General features: G+C 46.0%; 1 protein-coding gene across 1 annotated transcript in view; it reads right to left on the bottom strand.

Annotated features, from left to right (window-relative positions):
* Positions 1-19,609, bottom strand: part of LOC126925119 (cytoplasmic polyadenylation element-binding protein 2) — a 69,496-nt gene that overhangs the window by 24,580 nt on the left and 25,307 nt on the right. The window contains exon 4 of the mRNA XM_050740385.1: positions 6,041-6,091. Within this exon, the coding sequence (XP_050596342.1) occupies positions 6,041-6,091 (51 nt within the window). The remainder of the gene's footprint in view (positions 1-6,040; positions 6,092-19,609) is intronic.

Genomic DNA, 19,609 nt, shown 5'->3' with positions numbered 1-19,609 from the left:
TAATACACCGACTATTACAAATTCATGCACTCGTTGCATTATTAAATACACCAACGCGTTTAATTCACCTCGACGCTTTGTCAGATGGACATCACGTGGCGAGAGACGCTCTCGTATCGTTACAACGTACGTTCGGCCAGCTTTTCCGACTCTAACTTTCGGAGGCGTGGAAAAGAACAGACGCGCGATCGTTTATTGGGCAACCAAACCCTGCTCGTTTCGACGAGGGAGCTGACAAATAGACAGTTGGTCACGCGACGTGACGAATTTTTTTACGAGTCGTATGCAAATGCACGGCAGCGTGTTCTAAGCGCATTTGCGCGATAAACGACTCTCCTCTGCCAGCATGATTTCCCATTTCGATAGGAGCTTCATAAATTTCGGAACGTCAGCCGGCTCGTCCGGGAATATCCTTTGTCTTAATTTCTTGGAATCCTCGTCGATACGTCGTTCCGTGTTTCTATTTGAATTGTTCGGCGATCGAAATTTATTTGAAAAACTATCGAGACGTAACGATGGTCGCTGTGAAAATGTGAAAAACGAGGAGCATCGTAGGAGAACGAAGACACGGAAACGCGAGACATCCGACTCGATTCGAGGAGTGAAAGAGGAAAAGCCGAATAGACGAGAAGAGCAGGGATTACCGTAATAATCGTTCATTGTCGAGAGAACATAATGAATGTTGTTTCATGAACGATGCCTGGCCATTCTTCTCTCATCACGTTCTTCCTGCCCTACTACGGAGTCCTGTTACGGTCGAATTCCTAGCAAAGATACGGTCCCCCTTCTTATTTGGGCAATGGATTTAATTTTAGATAAGCTCGAAAGGATTTTATTCTTCCGGCGGTCAAAATCGAGTCAAACGGGTCGCCGAGAGATACATATTCGTCTGTATCACCGGATAACGGTGAAACAAGCAGCGATAGAATGCGAATGAATGATCTATCGGATCTTATCGGAGGAAAATCGAGAATTAATTACTGGAAGAAGGAGATCGATCGATTAGTCTGGCGAAAGGACGAGAATCGAAGTTGTCGGAGGAAACGGGAACGCGAGCGAGTGTAACGCAACGGACGCACGATGTGCAGCAATAATGGTAATCGGGGAGAAAGCAGCAATTAAAACGTTACTAGGGGCGTCGCGTTTTCGCACTTCTCTTTTCGCGGTCTCTCGGCTGTCTAGCCTACCCTGCGTCTCCCTTTCTTCGTCCCTTTTTTTCGTCTGCTCCCCACCACCTTTACCTATGTCGCTAACCCTTCCTTTCCTTTCCCTTCTCCTGTCCCTTGCCCCTTGCCCCCTCGCACCCTTCATAACCATTTTCGAGGTTTCCATTTGCCAGCGCAACTTATAAAAATTTGCAATTATGGGCTTATTAACGACTTAGAAAATCCTGCGAATTAACGAGCGCGCGTCTCAAGAGCCAGTAACTTTACGACAGCCCTCTCGCATTCTCGTTCCGTCGACCTCGACGGCTTGTCGTCTCTCTGCCTCTACGCCACTCTGCCCTCGCCGCTTCTTCGCCCTCCGCCACTCTCTCCCACTCTCCTTCGACTTCTCCTCTTCCTCCTACCGCTTGGTTGCCGTTCGTCAACCCCATAGACCGCGATCTAACCATCCCAAGAGAGAAGAAGTACGGAGACGCGCGAGAGGGTGAACACGCCGACTGTGAAATTGCTCGAGGTACATAGAAACCTCGTCTAGCTACGTGTACACCTAGGGGGAACGTTAAGGCATAGATATATATATATATATAAAACATCACGGATGCGACGATTATTCGACGAACGATATAACAGCGTAATAATAGCACAATGGAAAAATGATAGATTCTCAGTTGAGATGGAGCGTAGCAAGGTGAAATCAATCTGTCATAAACTGAAATAAAGAGTGGCTTTGCTCTTTCCGTGTTGCGAGTATTTCCGTGCGTATTAGCTAACGATCAAAGCTCGAAGATACAAACGTAACGTTCGTCGATGTAGAATTCGTCGACAAACCTGAGCTGGTGGTTATCGGTAGCGCTTGAGAAGCCTTGACGCGTATCGCTGCTTTTATGAAACACGTGACGCCAACAAATCAGAAGATTCTTCTTCTTTTTGTGTATCTCGCGTTAACTTCTTTCCATATCGTCGGTCTATCCCGTAAGTAAAATAGACGAATACGACAAAAGTATAGAAATCTGGAACTTTGATATTGCTTTCTCTTGGCGTTTTTACGCCTCTCGTCCTTCTTCTTCGTATTTTTACGCTGGAAAATCGTTTCGCGAGAGAAGACGATTCGCCGAGTCGTAAAACGCACGATGCTTACCGGCGCGAGAAATTTTCAATTAATCAGCTATACTTCAGAAGCACGTTAAAGCAAAGACATTAACGACGATACGGATTTAAAAGCGATGTAATCGAACGTTCGAAACTCGGCGCGATGCGATATTGCGAATCGTACCGTGTATAATCCAACAAAGAAAGGGAACGCGTGGAACGCTTGCTGCACTCTTGACCTTTCCAAAGTCTTGTGCAAGCGAGGCTGCAGAACGTCTCGCCACGTTTCCAGGAGGCAACGCGAAGAATTCGACTCGCAAACAAAGAAGAAAGCTAAAAGATCAGGAAACGCAGTTGTCGCGTCTTTGTCGATCATCGTTGAAAACGATTTTGTTTCATGCTTCGAGTCGTACAGTTGATTCGCGACAGTACAAGATGGTGGAACCGGTAGGGCGATAAAATTTTACGAATTTCCAAAGCTGAATTTCCGAACCTTGTTTCATCGTAACGATGTATATTTAAAGCTTGTTTTCGTTCTTGATCACCCGTTGTCTCTCAACGTCGAACGCGAAAGTGCTCTTGATACGAGACGCGTCTTACAACGCGTTAAGGCAGGTCTTGAAAACAGGTCTCCCCGGTCTCTCTCTGTTCTTCTCTCTCTTCTCCATCTTCTCGTTGCACTGTGTTTCGCGACACGCTTAAACTCCGATCGAAGGGTTCAAACTCTATAAAATAAAGCGATCCATCTTCGCGACGCGCTTGCAAAGGATAGTGAAAACCTCGACCAACTGCGGACAGCTATTTACTAAAAAACGGAAGTACGTTATAACTACGATCGTCGCGTGGACACTGTTCGTAAAAGTTTTCGAAACCACAGTTTTTTTCAAAACACCAGTTTTCCATACCTGAAAAATATCTTATCGTGTGCTCGAAATATTTGCAGCAACGCCTCGGACAACCGTATTATACTAATACGTAACCATATGTTGGCGAACGGTATACAGACAGACGAACCATTCACGAACACCGAGGAGGACGCGCCTTTACGAGAAAATTATCGACTTCTCGGCAGACGTAGCTACCGCGTGTAACGTCGATAGCGAGTGAGACGATTGTTTCAAGCAAGTTCGCTCTTCGAACGGTGTCGTGCATCGAGCAGACCTCCGTTAGTCGATATATTCGATTCTCTTTCAGAATCCGCGGTTACGCTCGCTAAAGAACGGTCTCGCGAGTCATTCTGCACCGATTCGAAGGAGAAGTACACCGAAACGATCGTAGGACGGAGAAGACGGCGCACGTGCACCCGTTCTTGCAATGGCGCATGATCGCGTTACACGTTGCGTCCCTATTCTCCTCCGGTAAAAGTAGCTCGCGTGATTGGTGTCGCGTGATTCGCGCGACGCGAATACAACTCCCCGGTAATTACCCCTAATTGCGTCGCTCCGCGATAAACTTCCTTGTGATAATCGTTGCTTTTAATCGACCAAGAAATTGCTTTTTCCGTCGTTCAACGGACTATACGCGATCTCAAGAGTAACTGCGGTTGGCCATTAGCGAGAATAATTCAACGAATGCTAGCGAATAACATCTGTAATCCTGTTAGGTCTGTAACAGACCTGATTACCATTAGGTATTCGTTCGATAGATCTGTTTGCCAAATATCTGAGAAATATTGTCCTTCGATGACACAGATTTTTTGTATTGAAAGCGTACGTTAGATACATACCATTGTATAGATACGTACGTTAGCGGTATTATCGATAAAGCGATATTATCGATATCGACTTAATCGCGTATGGTTGTCTGAGATAAGACTGGAGACTAGAGAAAATCAGATCGGAGAGTCGTATTTGAAGCGAGCTTTGTCCATTTGTTATTGTTCGAAATTGTCGAGATATTTATGCACGGTAATGGAGATACGCGGGCTCTGCGAATGCCATGTTCCGTATAGAAACGAAAGACGAAAGAAGAGTTTGTACTTAGTTTATCGGAGAGAAGCCGTATAGAGCAGGTTTACCCTGCAAACGAAGAACGTCAACGACGCGAAACTTTGCCAAGGATGCTAGGAATGTGGGACAAGGAAAATCTTACGCCTTGGCTTCGATGCGTTTTATCGCGTCGACTAGCGTTCCGCTGGTGAAAATATCGAGTATCGACGTGCTAATTTTTATCTCGATTCCATCTCACGTAGCCCTCTTTTACCTCGATTAAAGAAACGGAGAAACGCGAGAGGAATGTTGCGGGGCGAAAGGAAATATTCCGGCAAAGTATCTCCGTAGAACAGAACGTTTCCTAGCGAGAAATCAGACAGGTTGTAGCACACAAAGGTCGAGCGTACACGGGAAATGAATTTTTCCGGTTCGTGCGGTAGACTTGTCGAGTAACGAGCGACCAACTCGTTCCGTTTCATTATGCAAGCAAGGAGACTAGAAAAAATACGCAGCGATCGAGCCTCGTTGAAATCGTTTTTTTCGCGGTTGGTCGACTTCGTTAGACGCCTGGACGAAATATCTATGACCTTGGCGCGATGAAACTTTTACGTTTGAATCGCGATCCTCGTTCGGGGAAAGGGTCATTTCGCAAGCAGAACTCTAATTCGTTGCCTGCTTGTAACAAGTTGCGGAAAAGTTTTAGACCGTTCTGTTCAGGCACGCGCAAACTCCGTGCTCTGGATTATCCGAATAATCGATCTATCTACTTTTACATAATGTTTCGGTAGCTATGGCTCGTGCAGTTAATATACAATTGGCTGCCTTGACCTTCCGATCCTGCCTTGTATATTTATCGGTTTTCCTCCGTAAAGATCAGCGAAAATACGTTCGTTAGCTGCTGTGATAACAACGGCGGAACGATCGGGCAGAGTTCCCTTTTAGCTTTTTCATGGCGATCAGACGATCGATTTTTATCGGCACGCGTGTACATCACGATGCTCTAAATAGGTTCTAGCTTGTGCGTTTCGCGTGCGCTTCACGCTTTGAAGTTCCACGTAGAAAATCGTCCCATCAGCGGAGGACTCGGTGCATGTCTGTCACGCGCCCGATTCCGTGCATGTTCGTGTAATTTTAGTTCGTGCTTGTCCGCTGGTAAACCCTCGAGAACCATACGACGCTACATAGTAGAAAATTCTTCGCTTTTCGATGACGCGCCAATCAGAGCACGACTCTCTTCCTTAGTTAGGATAGGATTTTCTATATGCGTCGGAATATACAGGAAATCCTATCTCTAAATACCAATTTTCTCCATAGTCGTCTCGCGCTCTTCTCGATCGAAAGATCGCTGAGAATCGATTTTTTTTTTTTTTTTCGACGACGTCTCCGCGTTTTTCCCTTCGAAGAATATCGAAAGGAAGGAAAATTCGCGATTAAAAGACAACTATGGAGGTAATGGAGGTAAAGGAACGAAAGGAAGAAGAAGCGGAACGTTTAACTACGAATATCCCTGGAAGAGGAGGCCAACGGACTAAAGTACAGGCTCGAAGCCAGTCCTTTTCCAACGATTGCAACGAAGAAGGAGGAAACGAGCGTCGCGGAGGAGGGCTTCGTTTCCTTGATTGCCGTCAGAAAAGTGTACAAGCCTGTTGCAAAGGCGTTGCGCAAGCGTAAATTTTAATTGAGCGTACCACGGGCTCTGGTCTCTCTCGAGGAATCTTCCTGTGGCGTAGCGTAGCGAGACGTGGCACGCCGCGAGTATCAGCGAAACGTTCGAGAAACGGCGAAAAGAGGAAAAGAACAAAAGAACCAAGACAAGAGGAAAGAAAAAGGAACGAACTGGCAGTTTTCACTCACCGTGTAGTTGCGCGAGCGATTGCAGCGTGCTGGCATTGCAACTTATGTATCCTGAAACAAAGAAAAGTTCCGTGGGTTCGATTAAACCTGCATTTCCATGAAATCATTAACGTCGGTCGATATTCTACGATAAAAGGTGAGCCGATTTTCAGTTGGTTTCGAAGCGGAGCCACATCGATCGATTCCCCGTCTGTCAAGATTGTATCGTGTTTATGCTACGATTACATCGCGTGGCGTGTATATCGAGCAAAGGAAGCGCGACAAATACGAAAACGGTGGATCGAGATTGATAAGATGCGGAATTGATCGATTTAGCTTCTGAAAATGGTAAGATTTGCCCCAACGGGAGAAACCGAGCTGAAAAGTACTTTTGCAAGCGTCTCTCGATCAGCCATATCTTCGACGTGCGAGCGTATTGGACGTGCATCCACGCGCGGTAACGCTAGACGCGCGCGTGAAGTTACGAGCCGGGATATTGTATCGCAAGGATATAAAGGTAAAGAAAAAGAAAACGAACCGCTCGCGTGCGGTTCTCGGAGATCGCGTTGCACAGTGTCGTAAGTAGCGACACGAAAGCCCGTTGCCGGACACGTGGATCGAACGCGGTTTCACCGTTTCGAAAAAGTTCGCCGCGTTACATGGCTTATCGAGAACGCGACACTGCTAACCGTTAACCACGAACGAAATAAGTCGAACGAGAAAACGCCGGCAACTCGAATCTACGGTTAAGCCCTCTATGCGAGATTTCGCGGCTTTCCAGACTCCTCGACCGGAGATAACATCGACACGCGCGTAGTTCGCCGAGTCGACGCTGTTCTTGTCTTCGTCCGAGGAATCTCCGCCAACGTCTCGCTATATTCCACTACTTTTACGCGGCAGTCGTATATTCTGTTATATTAGGCGCTTCGATAGGGTTCCGGAGATCGATGTTACACTGTTAACACGGCGCTATTAATAGCTACGTACAGGATTCGCAATCGCAAAATCTTGTAAAACGCGTTTCATTTATCTTTCTCATCTACCACGCTCTTAATTTTTCGTGTCTTTCTTACGCGTCCTTTCTTACTTTTTCTTTCTACTATTTTTTACCGCGTTGACGTGTTTCACGTACTTTATACCAACCGTGTATAATATAAATGATAATAACCAAGATTGTGCAACAGCCAGCTAATTTTAATTACGGAATCGAACTTTGTCATCGATAATATTATCGATGATAACGAAATCGAAGGTTCTTTCGCGCGATCGATCTTTCGATAATTCGAAACTTCCAACGTTTCTGCCGTGAAATCGAGGGATGGGGTCGCGTAAACTAAACAACGCGCGAATTCCAATCTTCTTGGCGAGTGTTTCCATCGATTTAGACGCGCCGGGAGGGAAGCTGGATCTCGAGTCCGGGAACGAAGCTCGCGAGAAACAGCCGTTTTGCGACCTATCGTCTGCTCGACAGTCGTTCCGCCCTCCTGACGATCGAACGTCTTGTTCAGTCTAGTGGACGTTGTTACGTAATTCTTTCGCAGCTGTAACGCGCTAGCAAACGAGGAACAAGAAGAAGAACAAGAAGCTCGAAACGTGCTACGCTGGTAAAACATGGGTGTTCGACGAGAAGGTAATAATAGCAACCGCAGACTTTGACTTTGCGCCGCTGCGACATACTTGGACGACAAATAAGATAAAAATCGACCGCGTTGCCTAATTCTTCCCGGTTGCTTCGAGATTGCGCGCGTTCGAGCGTTTCCTTCGACCTCGCGCAAACCGAACAAGAACGTGCGGCGAATTTCTTTCGACAGTTTCCGTTCTTACCGATCGAGATCTAGTTTCCTTTAAGGATCGTAAAGTTGCTCGATGTCATTGGCGTTCGCGTATTTACGCGGCAACTCTACGCACCTACTGGATCTTCCGATTCAAGGTTAATTAAACGAGTCGCAACTCCTAGTCGGCTCGATCGTAATTCGAAAGTGGTCGACCAAAAGGCAGAAACGTTAATTAAGACGCAGAAGCAAGTCGAAGTACGCGATTGTACGTATATGCACGACGTCGTCGAATAACCGCCGTACGCAGAGGAGCACGCGCGTGCTTGTCGAGCTGAGAGAGTTGTGCAATCGGCTCGAATCGAAAATATCCACTACAAGTATATTCGGGACGGTCGTTGCGCGACCGACACTTCCCTGTTGCCACAGTCGGCGCGGCAATAATCTCCTCGTTTCTACACCGCTGTCCTGCTCTCGCGCGAACCTCTTTCTCTTTTCTTCGCTTTCCTCCGGTATCCGATCTTCGTTCCGTAACCCAACGACCGAGTCGTGCGAATACCGTGTAAGTACTTATATCGCAAAAATTGTTAAGAAATCTATGGACAAGCACGTAAGGAAATTCGAGCCTCTTAAGAGACAAAGCGATCGACGCCGTTTTATCCATTCTTGAGGTTTCCGGCTTCCGACCGGCTCGTACACGCGTACGCGTATACGTACGTGCCTCTCAACAAGCCCCGTCAAAGTTACTTCACGGATTAACCAACTTTCGATCGCACGCTACATAAATTAACCTGCTCCAGTCAGCCGTCCTTCGGAGCGTAACAAGCAAAATATTCGAAAACATCTGCCCGTAAAGTCTTCTTTTACAATTACTCTCGCATCAAATACCGGATCGAAGGAACTTTAAGCGAAAACCTGTACGATAAAAATCAAGTTTCAAGCGTTTTCTCCTTTATGAAAGACGTATCGTTATTTAGCAAAATCTAAGCAACGGATCTCCTCTCTTTCCTCCTCTGGCTACATCGTCTCCGCTGATAACCACACAGCTGCGGTTGACGCGGCGTAAAAACTTATATAGTAAAAAAAGCCTTTACATTCGCGCAAAGTCGAACTGGAATTTATCGGAGGTCGTAAGCGAAGAAAGAAAATTTCACTGGCGAATCTCTCAGTTTCTTACCGGCGTACGTACACGAGTTCTAAAACACAATAGTCGCGTTTCGAGCGAATGACTCGCCTTTCCATCCCGCGAAAAGGCGCGTCACAAAACCACGACTGCTTGATTTTTTGCCAAACGACTCGGTCTTGCGACACGTCGATCCGATCAAATTTCTCGACGCTTTCTCCTTCGCGGTCCCCGGCTGAAAATCTTCGTGATCCCTTCCAAGTTTCCCGTCAAAGTGTGCGTCATGCGACAAACACACACATATATATATACGTAACTGGACAAAGTTTTTACAATTTTCAAAAGTCAACGATATACGGTATCGTACTGATCGATGATTTTCTCTTCGTTTTTGCGACCGATTCAAAATCGCGGTAGTTTAATGCAACCGGACAACCGGACGTTAGCTCGTAGAAGAAACCGGTTCCGGGCGGCGCGCTACGCCGCGCTGCGCAACGCCAGAGTTTGGTCACCCGCGCGAAATCAAACGCGAAACGAGACTCCGTGGCACGATGGTATATAACGATTCGCTTTCCATGCTAGATATTTCTGCCAGTTACCAACTTAACCGGAACCAAGTAACTAGCCTAAGTACGTGTATCTAGTTCGAGCCGAGCCCGAGCTCGTTTCGCTTCGCGTTTAAGTTCGCGGATTGAATTTCTTTTCAATGGCAAATAAAACGAATCGTTAATTGACCGTCTTATCAATTTCGGTATAACGATTGTTTTACGCAGTACCGGTTTCCTTCGGTGCTAAATAAGTAAATCAAAACGCGGTTTATTCGTTTATTCGTTTCGCATCTTCAAAGTCTAACCGCGTATTCGCTTTCAAAGAACGTGGCGTCGCGGAGATGTATTTCTCCGTTCGTCTTAAATAATAAACATCGCGTTGAATATATTTTTATCGATCGGATACAAACATACGGTTAGTCGTTTGAAACGCGGATCAATTTTACAAACGTTAGAGCTTTTTCTCTGACTTTTCCTAACGTTAGGTATCTAACGCAGGATCTCGACCGCGTTCCTTTCTGATCATGACCTTGGCACTTAACGACACCTGTGACCTTCGAATAAGCTCGCTTCTACGGATTATACACGGTGTTCCTCGATGATCGTACGGTGATCGTATACCGAAGGAATGCTCGAAAACATGCAAAAACCGAACCACGACGAATATTTTTTTCGTTCGCATCGCGTTAAATTTTTACATACGTACGATAAACTGCGCGATATGCCGCGATAAATTCCGTCCTATATCGTATTACCATTATAAAACGACGGTTGCTCGCCGAGAGAAGAGGAAAAACATCGAGTTGCAAGCGGCTCAAAATGGCGGGAACTTTCAAGGCGACTTTGTACTACGACGTACTACTATAGAGTAGAACGTTGGAGCTAGCGGCTGTCTTGCAACTTGAACCGAATAGCGGTATATCCGTACCGTGTCAGGGAAGCAAAAGTTTAAACGTGCATCGACCTTTCGCGTTTCCTTTGGCTCATCCGTTTCGCTGAAACCAGGATCGCGAACGTTGGACGTTTGCCTATCTATTTCTGTCATATTTCTATAAAACATCGTCGAGTATTTACACGTTTATCCAATGCGGATAATTACGTAAAGCGTATATTCCCGTCGAGATTCATCCTCGAAAGGTTTCCGATAATCACAGCAAGCGATCGATGATAAAACAAGTCGAAGAATGCGCAGGTTCCGTCTCGGATCCAACGATAAATCGGCGCAGGACTTGGAGAAAAAGTTATCGCGTCGAATTCCTTCCGCCCGGTGCAAATTAACCGCCCGGTTTATTCTAACGTCTTATCAGCTTCGGCAGATATAGCCAAGAAATGCGTCACAGTTTTCTTTTTACAGGAAGTCACTCACACGCTTTCAAACTCGTCCCGTGTTAAATCGTAAGCAACTGCGTTTATCTGTTCTGTTCTCTACGGTCGTCAAATTCGAAGGATCGCGTCACAGGTCCGAAAGATAACAATTTCCCTATTCGTTACTATTGCTTATCGTTGTCGGCATACTATTCGCATGCGTTTTTCAACGTCGTATTTGAGAAAAGATTAGAATTACGCCGCGTAACGGCGACTCGGCGACCGACTACTCTCTTCCTACGTCCGTTTCCCGTTCGCGCTCGTGGCAGCCATAACACGCAACGTATTGCGACACGGAACGACGCTATGCGAAGAATCGATTGTTCGAGGCTTTCTGAAACGCGCGATGAAATCGATGCTACGTTACGTAAGCCAACCAGGCAAACGAACGTCGGTTTTCGGATGGAATCGAAATCGACTATCGGTCGGTTCGATCGGCGAATTTAGGCGACCGCTTGATCGCTTCTCGCGTTACATACGTCGTGTACGTCAAAAACCGGGATATCTGAAAATGAACGCTCGCCACCGTTGCTTCTGCCTAGACAAAATCCAGTCAGGAACGTTCGCGAATTAAGAAAAATTCCTTGAAAAATTAACGTTTTTCGTACGGCTGTCGTCAACGGACGATGAAACGAAGGTTTCGCGAAGCGTAGCTGTCTCGAACGAACGACAATGTACGTACGTCTTCTGTGTGTGCATCGATCTTGCGTTTACCTTGATCCTTTCTTTCCGTTTACGAGGAACGATTTATGAAAATCTAGAAATACCTAAAGGATTAAAATCCTATTTACCGATCAACGAGGAAAACGATGGATCCGTTGATTTTCGTACGAATACGATCGACGAATTGACGCGTTATCGTCGCTATCGTCGTTTCCTGGTATAAACGAAACGCTGGGTCTCTGGCAAGCGCGATCGTAACGCAGCAACGATCGTTTTACTATCGCGAACGCGTCGCTCGATGATTCGATCGGAGTGGTACGCTCGACGAAGGTCGACCACGCATTACGTACGTTATTTACTCGTATCCCCACCTACTCGGCTTCTCGCGATACTAGTTCCTGCGAGATATGAAAAGCGTTCGTACGTTAATGGTGCATCGTCGAGTCGGTTTGAATCGGTTCGAGTTGGAATTCTACTTTGACGTGTCTCGCAACGCGATCTCGAATCGTTCCTGTCACGACGCGTCTACTCGGTGAAAGTGTTAGATAACGATTTTATTCGTGGCACGCTGCTCTGGCCTCGAATCGTACCAACAATTTAAAAAACAGATCTCTCGTTCTGCCGCGCTGTTGCTTTAGACCGTGGACGAAACGCGAGCAAAGTCACGACGTTTCTATTCGTTTTTCTCGCACCTGTGCACTCTGTACTCGTACGTACGTTGGTCGCAACAATCGTATTCGTATCTCGAAGCTGCGAAATGACAGCGAAGACGATGGTTTTAGAACAATCTCGAGACACCGGTTAGAGCACGGCCTATTCAATTAGACTGGCATCGGTGACATAACGCGAGCCACGATACGGATGTGCATATTAACCTATTTAGCTCCGTTACACGCGGACAATGCATGATCCGCGTTCTGCACGATGCGAGCGACTTCGAAATGGACGCGGAAGAAGGTGGACGTGGAATGGAATTAGACGAAATTCAAATATCTCGCGCCATTACGTACTAGGCGGTAGACGCAACGCCGAACTACCTAGTTTTCCCAAGTAGCGTCGATCGGATCTGCGCATACGTAACGGACGCACGTGCGCGTGAAATTCTATCTCGTATAAAATTCTTTCTCTCGTTCTAGACGAATTCGCGTTCGAATGGAATCGTGCGATTCTTCGTTATACGACCGCGATGTTATTATCGTCGCCGTTGACGGACGAAGCTCGAATAGCCGGCTTCGAACATCGAACAAAACGGAGAAGAACGACCGAGAAGATTATGAAAAGATAACTAATTAATAATCGCGGAAGAAGTAGAACGCGAAACGATCCAGTCGAGCCTTTAAGATTAAAGGCGAATTCCACGTAAATTCGATATTTACGTAGACGTTTATCGCGACATTATACGCGTCGTTGAACGCGTTTTGCCCGAACAATCGCCGTGCACTTTACGCAATCTTTGACCCTGCATCTCAAATACCGCAGAAACATATAGCCTCGTTATCTCTCTCGCTTTATCCTCGTCACTCCTCAGCTCCTTCCGTAGTTATAAATATTACCGAGTTACGTTGCTTTCTTCTTTCCAGTCACACGCTGCTCTGTTTTTATACGGGCCTTCCAGAAACCAAGCTCGCCAGCTTCGAACGAATTCTGTTCTTTACGAATTCCTTGATCTCGTTGGTACGCGAGTTATACGAGTCGCTTCGAGAGAAACTCGTCGTTCCCCGCAAGACGATGACGCACGATGCTTCACGAAAATATTTGAACGCGTTGCATACACGCAGAGGTACCTATCGCCTCGTTAACTGGCCACAGTCGATCCCTTCCACTTTTGGCAGGTTCCTGCCTACCGAGCTCCGTTTCGTTGATCGGTCGTGCAGCGAAAGCAAAAGTAGTCGATGAGAAAGCAGCGACCAAAAAATCCGCACGAGCGAGACATTTACCGAAGCATCTTTGGTTTCTCTCGTCAGAGAAATCGATTTGATGTCCTTTTAGATGGAAGAAACATCCGATTAACGGTATAAACGTGGACGGATTTTCTTTTTTCGTCGAGCCGGTTTCGTATCCTAAATTTGGACGAAATCTGGTTCGCGTCGAACGGTTAACGCCTCAGAAACGCTAGGCATCGTTCGAAATAGAAAAAGACTTGCTATCTACGGAATGCAAGCGCCCCGTGCATCCGCTCCGTTACGATTCTATTCCGGTCCTCGCGAGCAAACCGGTGAACTGCTAGACCATGCTCGACTAGTACCGCGTCTCTACGCGTCTCTATCTACCGCTCAACGTTTGAAATTCGAATTTCGACGACGATCGGCGAGATGATTCTTCTATCTCCGACGTACGTACAATTCGCGAGCAAGAGCGTGCGCGTCTAAAAATTCGAATTCTAAGAACGTCGATCGTCGGCAAGAAGAGGCGTTAAAAAATGCCGGTCGGAAACAATGGTAATTCGGTAATAGGTGCGCAACCGTCGAAAAACCTTAGTAGAGCGGAGGGATGCGGGTAATTCCGGGGACCGAACGGAGGGGACGAGGCTTGGGGGAAGATTCGAATGAGGTGGGGTGGGCGAAAGAGAGGAGCCAGGCTAAATTTAAATGGCCCGGTACTACTCGTGCGTCGTTAACGAAACGCACTTGGCTGCCGTATACGCCGTTCCCCGGTCGTGCTACTCCCCAGGACGTAGTACGCATACAGACATGTACGCGTCGCGTGCACGTGCGTCGAGTCGGCCGATCAGCTGGCCCGCATATAAGGGTTTCCACGACCCTCTCTCCGGCAGCGATTCCGTCCGGGTGTCCGTGCGTTTGACTCGGCTTTCTCCTACTTCCGGCGCTCTGCGATTCGTTTACGCATAGTTTATTAACAACGCTGTTTGACAGGTTGTTCTACGCGGAAAGTAACGCGTGCCCTATGCAGGATCGGGCAACTCTCAATTTTACGCGTGAAAACGCGAGTTCGCCTCTGACCGGTCGACGATACGTTCCAGGCTGCGATTTCTCGTGCGAGTCGTATATATAGTTTGGCAGAAGGTACGCGGATCGAGGTCGTAAATTGAAACGCGAAGAAAAAGAGCGACCGCGAACGTTTCCACTCTTTGGAATCTATCTTGGAATTTGCGACTATTCGCGATAAGTAAATTCGTCGAGATAAATACGTTGTTTTCCGAAGATGTAGGATACTGAGTAGCCAGATTTTGAAATTGTCAACTTTTCGAAAGCGAGGAGTCGATCAATTTGGTTTCCGAGAAGTTGGTACAAATGTCAACTGAAACGCGACAAACGAGAATCGTCGAGAGAGGCACGTTCTACCGAGAGGTTTCTCCAAATTTCTATTTTCTTGCGTGGAAAAAGTAGCAGAGTATTAGGAGAGCGTGGAAAGAGGAAAAAATGAGCAACGCGAGAAGGGGAGAAAAGGAGAGAGAGAGAGAGAGAGAGAGAGCGAAAAGGTCGGATCCGGCTTACAGGAGGGTGGCTGAAACTATGCGATCGATAGTTGAATGCCCTCCAGTTGACATGCGTAGCCCGTACCTGCTTCGCTTACGATTCACCCCCGATAACTTTTTCCCCTCTTTCTCTCGGTCTTGTCGTTATCTTGCCTTTTAACTGATTCCGTTTTTTCTTTTTCTATCTCCAAGTGAATATACCGTCGAAGAAAAATCGCTCGATAACGCATAGAACGTACGAGTCGACGCTATCGACGCTGACAGCGAAACCACCAGTCGACTAGCGCCGAACTCGACGCATGGAAATTTCCATCCAGACGAATTCTCTTCACCTTTGCTTCGCGCTTCTGTTTCACGTTCCACGTATATTTGTACTTCCTTCTCCATATTTTTTCGTTTTCGCCGGGCCGATCGATGCCACTCGCACACTCGAAATATATCACGATTCGTGGAAAAGTAGCGCGCTTTTACTCGCATAAATTAAATCCAATTAGTCGTACGGGTTGACATTAATCGGCGAAATTATGCGATAAAACGATTCAACGTTAATTGGCCCCGCAACGCTCAATTATAATTCTTCCTTCGCGATAATAAATAGCACGAGGAAGGGAATTGTTAAGATCTGTAAAAACGTTATATCTACTCTAACGACAAACAATATTAGGCACGCATATATGTTAATTCGACTGCTATATAATTCGTCGTGATTAGAGTTTGCCACTTGTATTTGTCAGAGGTTTTAAATACTTGAAAAGCGAAAATATAGAGGTAATAAATAAGCAAAGAATCGCGTAAATTGATAAGTAAATATCGTGTGCTAATATGTGGTTAATATTTACATGACGCTGCTGTAACGTCAGCGTTCGTCGATGCATATGTGTGCGCGTGTGTGTGGCATAGATCTGTTCGTTTTGCTCCAAAAACTCGCGCGTAAAATGCGGGGGAGAAAGGTTGGAAATCGCGTTAGCAGAACGCCGCTCTGCGTGCCAATCCAAAACGTAATTTACTGTTGCAAATATCGTACACGTATTTCGTGCACGTTTCGCACGATGCGATTGTAACGAATTGCAAGAAAGCTATACGAAACGAAACGGCAGAGAAATTATGGAAAACTTGGTCGAGTAAAACGCTTTGATTACACGATCGGTTCGCTGAATCGCGCGGCCTTATTATCAAGATGTTGAAACAGAAACATTGGCGTTATTGCTAAAGAAGGAAATCGATATCTTATCGGGCTTTCGCGATAACATCGAATATCCTGCTCGCAAAACCGTAGATATATATACGTTTTATGTATTAAACTACGCGTTTCTTTCTTTCCAAAGCGTATAGGCAAGTTGTTCGGATGTAGGTCGTAGATCTGTAGATTTCCAAGTTACGGTTTACGCAAAAAGAGGTCAACGGTAATGCAAGGTGCATACATCCAGCTGATCACGAATTCACCGAAACATTTCGCTTGTTCGCGCATCAATGGAAACGCGATGACACGACCAACTTTCTTGCGGAACAAGCCGCTGCCGTTGGTAGCGACGGAAACAAGAGTTCGTATAATGGCATGGTTTATTACGATCCATAGTTGGCTCGCGAAAGGAACACGTATTTCGTAAAATCGTGGACGACGTAAGCGTTCGTCGGAAGATTCGAAAAATCAGCGTTAATTTCTCTTGGGACAATTATCCAATCATTTTTGTAATATCGTTTTGTTATATTATTATTATTATTATCATTATTGTTATTATTATTATTATTATTATTATTATTATTGGTAAAATTACGTAAAATCATAATCACACCGTCGATAATCGCGATACAGGTAATCGATGAAACGTCCGAGACTTCGAACGCTACGATTCTTTTTGCCTATGCACGACACGTGCACTAAAACGTACGAGTTATATAATTATTCATTGTTACTTACGTAACGCCGTAATCGCCGAGTGAACCAAAGGAATACGAGATAACGGAAATGCGAAATACGATCGACGATACAGCAACGTCAGAGGTAAGTATACCTGCTATGTAAGTTTCTGGAAACGGATGAATCTCTAATTGTAACCTTCGAGTCGAGAAAAACACACGTGCGAACAAACAGGGGGAAAAAGCTCGATGATGTAACTCGATTCGTCGGTAGACGCGAACGGGCGTGAGTCGAAAGATCCCATCTGGCAAAAATTCGGCCTGCTACGATTTATTTTTGAACGATCGGTTAACCGTCGAAGAAACAAAGTTCGTCAACGAACAACGGCTCGTTTTCCACAGGTTCGTGTTCGCGACGTTCGACAGTGGGTTCGACCCGATCGTAACTAGCCAAAACGTTGCAAGGAACGATCACGATGTCCGTCTCGTTTTCGAAAGTCGGTCGAGGCTGTTGCGACAAGGGACAAGTGTTGAGAAACAGCGTAAAGGAGAAAGGGGCATTTTGTTCAACGCGAAAGAACCAACTATGAATCGTCAAACGTTCGTGTAACGATAGCTCGTGCGTAACGTAGATATCGGGTCTAACATTCGATGGGCAAGGGATCGTCTATTTACGATAGCTCGATATTACATATACAGCTAGAACAGCAAAGGTTTCAGTTAAGGTCGGTACGATCCCCTTCCTTTTGCATATTTCTCATCGAATCGACTACCCTACTGTTACCAAACCTTTGAACGCTTGGAATCTAACGCGTTCGCTTTGACCTATGGAACAACATCCGCCAGAATAATTCTCAGGATTTCAAATATCGCGATACGCGTACACACGGAATAATACAGAGAAACGCGAACTGATCCAACTTTTTTCGAAAACCGCCGTGATTTCGTGCGCGTTCTCGGAAAACAGAAAACATCAAAGGGAAAAGCTTGCGAGGAAAGATTACGTTCGTTTGTTTCAACGTAATCTTTCGACGTAAAGAACGAGGAATTTTTCTATGGTCTCTCCGTCTATCTACTCGTTTACGATAAACGATACGGTTCTTCTTGTACCTGAACGTTTGAACTATAGCGCGACGATAGCGTAAAATGTTGGAATAATTACGGCGTGAATAAAAGATGGTGGAGGAAACAGGAAACGAAAAGTATCCGCGGTGAGGCGTTACCAAAGAAACAAGGCGAAAGAAGGCGCGAAAGGGTAGGCAACCTGGATCAAAATGCATTACAACACGAAGTACAAGCAGGGAGAGGTTTTCCCGAGGGGTAGAGTGTGAAATTGTGCGGGTCAGGCCAGGTCAAGGCACTGTATCGGCGAGCGAAATAGAGGGTGAGCTAAAAATCGCGACTCGCGCTACGAATCGATATTGTACCTGTACGATTTCACGAATACCCGTCTTACGCGCAACGATTCAAGAGCAAAATCTTGAAAATTGAGTATAACGGTACAATTCTAACACGCGTTAGCACGAACATCGAGTCGCACGATTTGAATAGAAACGAGATGACGTAAATGAAAGACGAACGATCGTACTAAGTAAACGTAACATTAACGTGTCTCGCAAAATCTGGAATACTATTCGTTTCTATTATAACGTGCGTACGTGGTTTCCTCCGGTCGAGTGTGAAACAGGTGCGTGGCACCTGACGTACCTGAGGGACGAATCTTTTAAACTTTAAAAGGACGTTGTTTCGCGAAAATCCACAATGGAGACCGTTCAGGCGTTTCGACACGATACGACGCAAAACGATTCATTACGATACCAGAAGCGTGCGTGACACGGACATCCCTCTTTGCCACGTGCACGCGTAAATACATACCTACACATTCGTGCGTTTGGTATCACGATTTTCATCACACCCATCATCGACTTGTTCGACTCAACGCCGTTCGAAGACAGCAATGATTTCTCTTTCGGTTATTCTAATTCGAAAGTAATTGAAAAGACGGCAGTTGCCATCAAAACGTAATGTCGATGATCATGGTCATCGATGGACGAGCAAAGTAGCGCATTTTCTACGTCAAATTACATAAATAAGAAGAAAGAAAAAAGAATAAAGGACAGAATGGAAATTTTCGAACGCTATGTTTCAACCTTGCTTGGAAAATATTTGTATGTTACGACGGGCACAGTCATCGATGAATCGTCATTGAAAGCTGTGTATGTGTATATACGGTATATATATTTGACGTTGTTTATCAACTTCCGCTCCCTTACTTCCAACACGTTATCGTTTGATATCCTCTAGTGATATACCGTCTCTTCTCTACTCCTATCGTAGTTACAGAAATTAAAGCACGCGTCTATACTCGTTACGAGATTAAAAAGAAACTCGTTCGAAAGGGAATAGCCGCGAAGGATCTACGCAACGTTAAGGGGGTTAGCTCGAGACAAAAAGAGCGGTGAAAAAAAAAAAAAGAAACGTAGCGCTCGCGACGACGAAGAGCGCGAGGCAGGATGCGCGGCTACGCGGGTGCGAGGTGCGATCACGTGGCGGGACACGCGTCGACGAACTCTCGGCTCGAGCCGAAAACGGGCAGGCTGCACGGAGTGTGGTTGCGTCACCGTGCTCCGAACCCGTGATCACCCCGCGCGGCCTCTTTGCGAAATTCGAGAGAACCTTCGAACGCCATACACACGACACGACGCACGAGCCTAGTCTCGTTCGTGGAAGGAGCGAGTATGAACGATCGTTCGTTCAACACGGCGACTAACCTACGACAAGTTGTATACTCGACAAATACATAATATATGCACCTTTATTGGGAAA

This window comes from Bombus affinis, chromosome 15, assembly GCF_024516045.1.
Source record: "Bombus affinis isolate iyBomAffi1 chromosome 15, iyBomAffi1.2, whole genome shotgun sequence".
Classification (NCBI taxonomy): Eukaryota; Metazoa; Arthropoda; class Insecta; order Hymenoptera; family Apidae; genus Bombus; species Bombus affinis.
The sequence above is the reverse complement of the archived record's forward strand: the minus strand, read 5'-3'. Positions and strand labels throughout refer to the sequence as shown.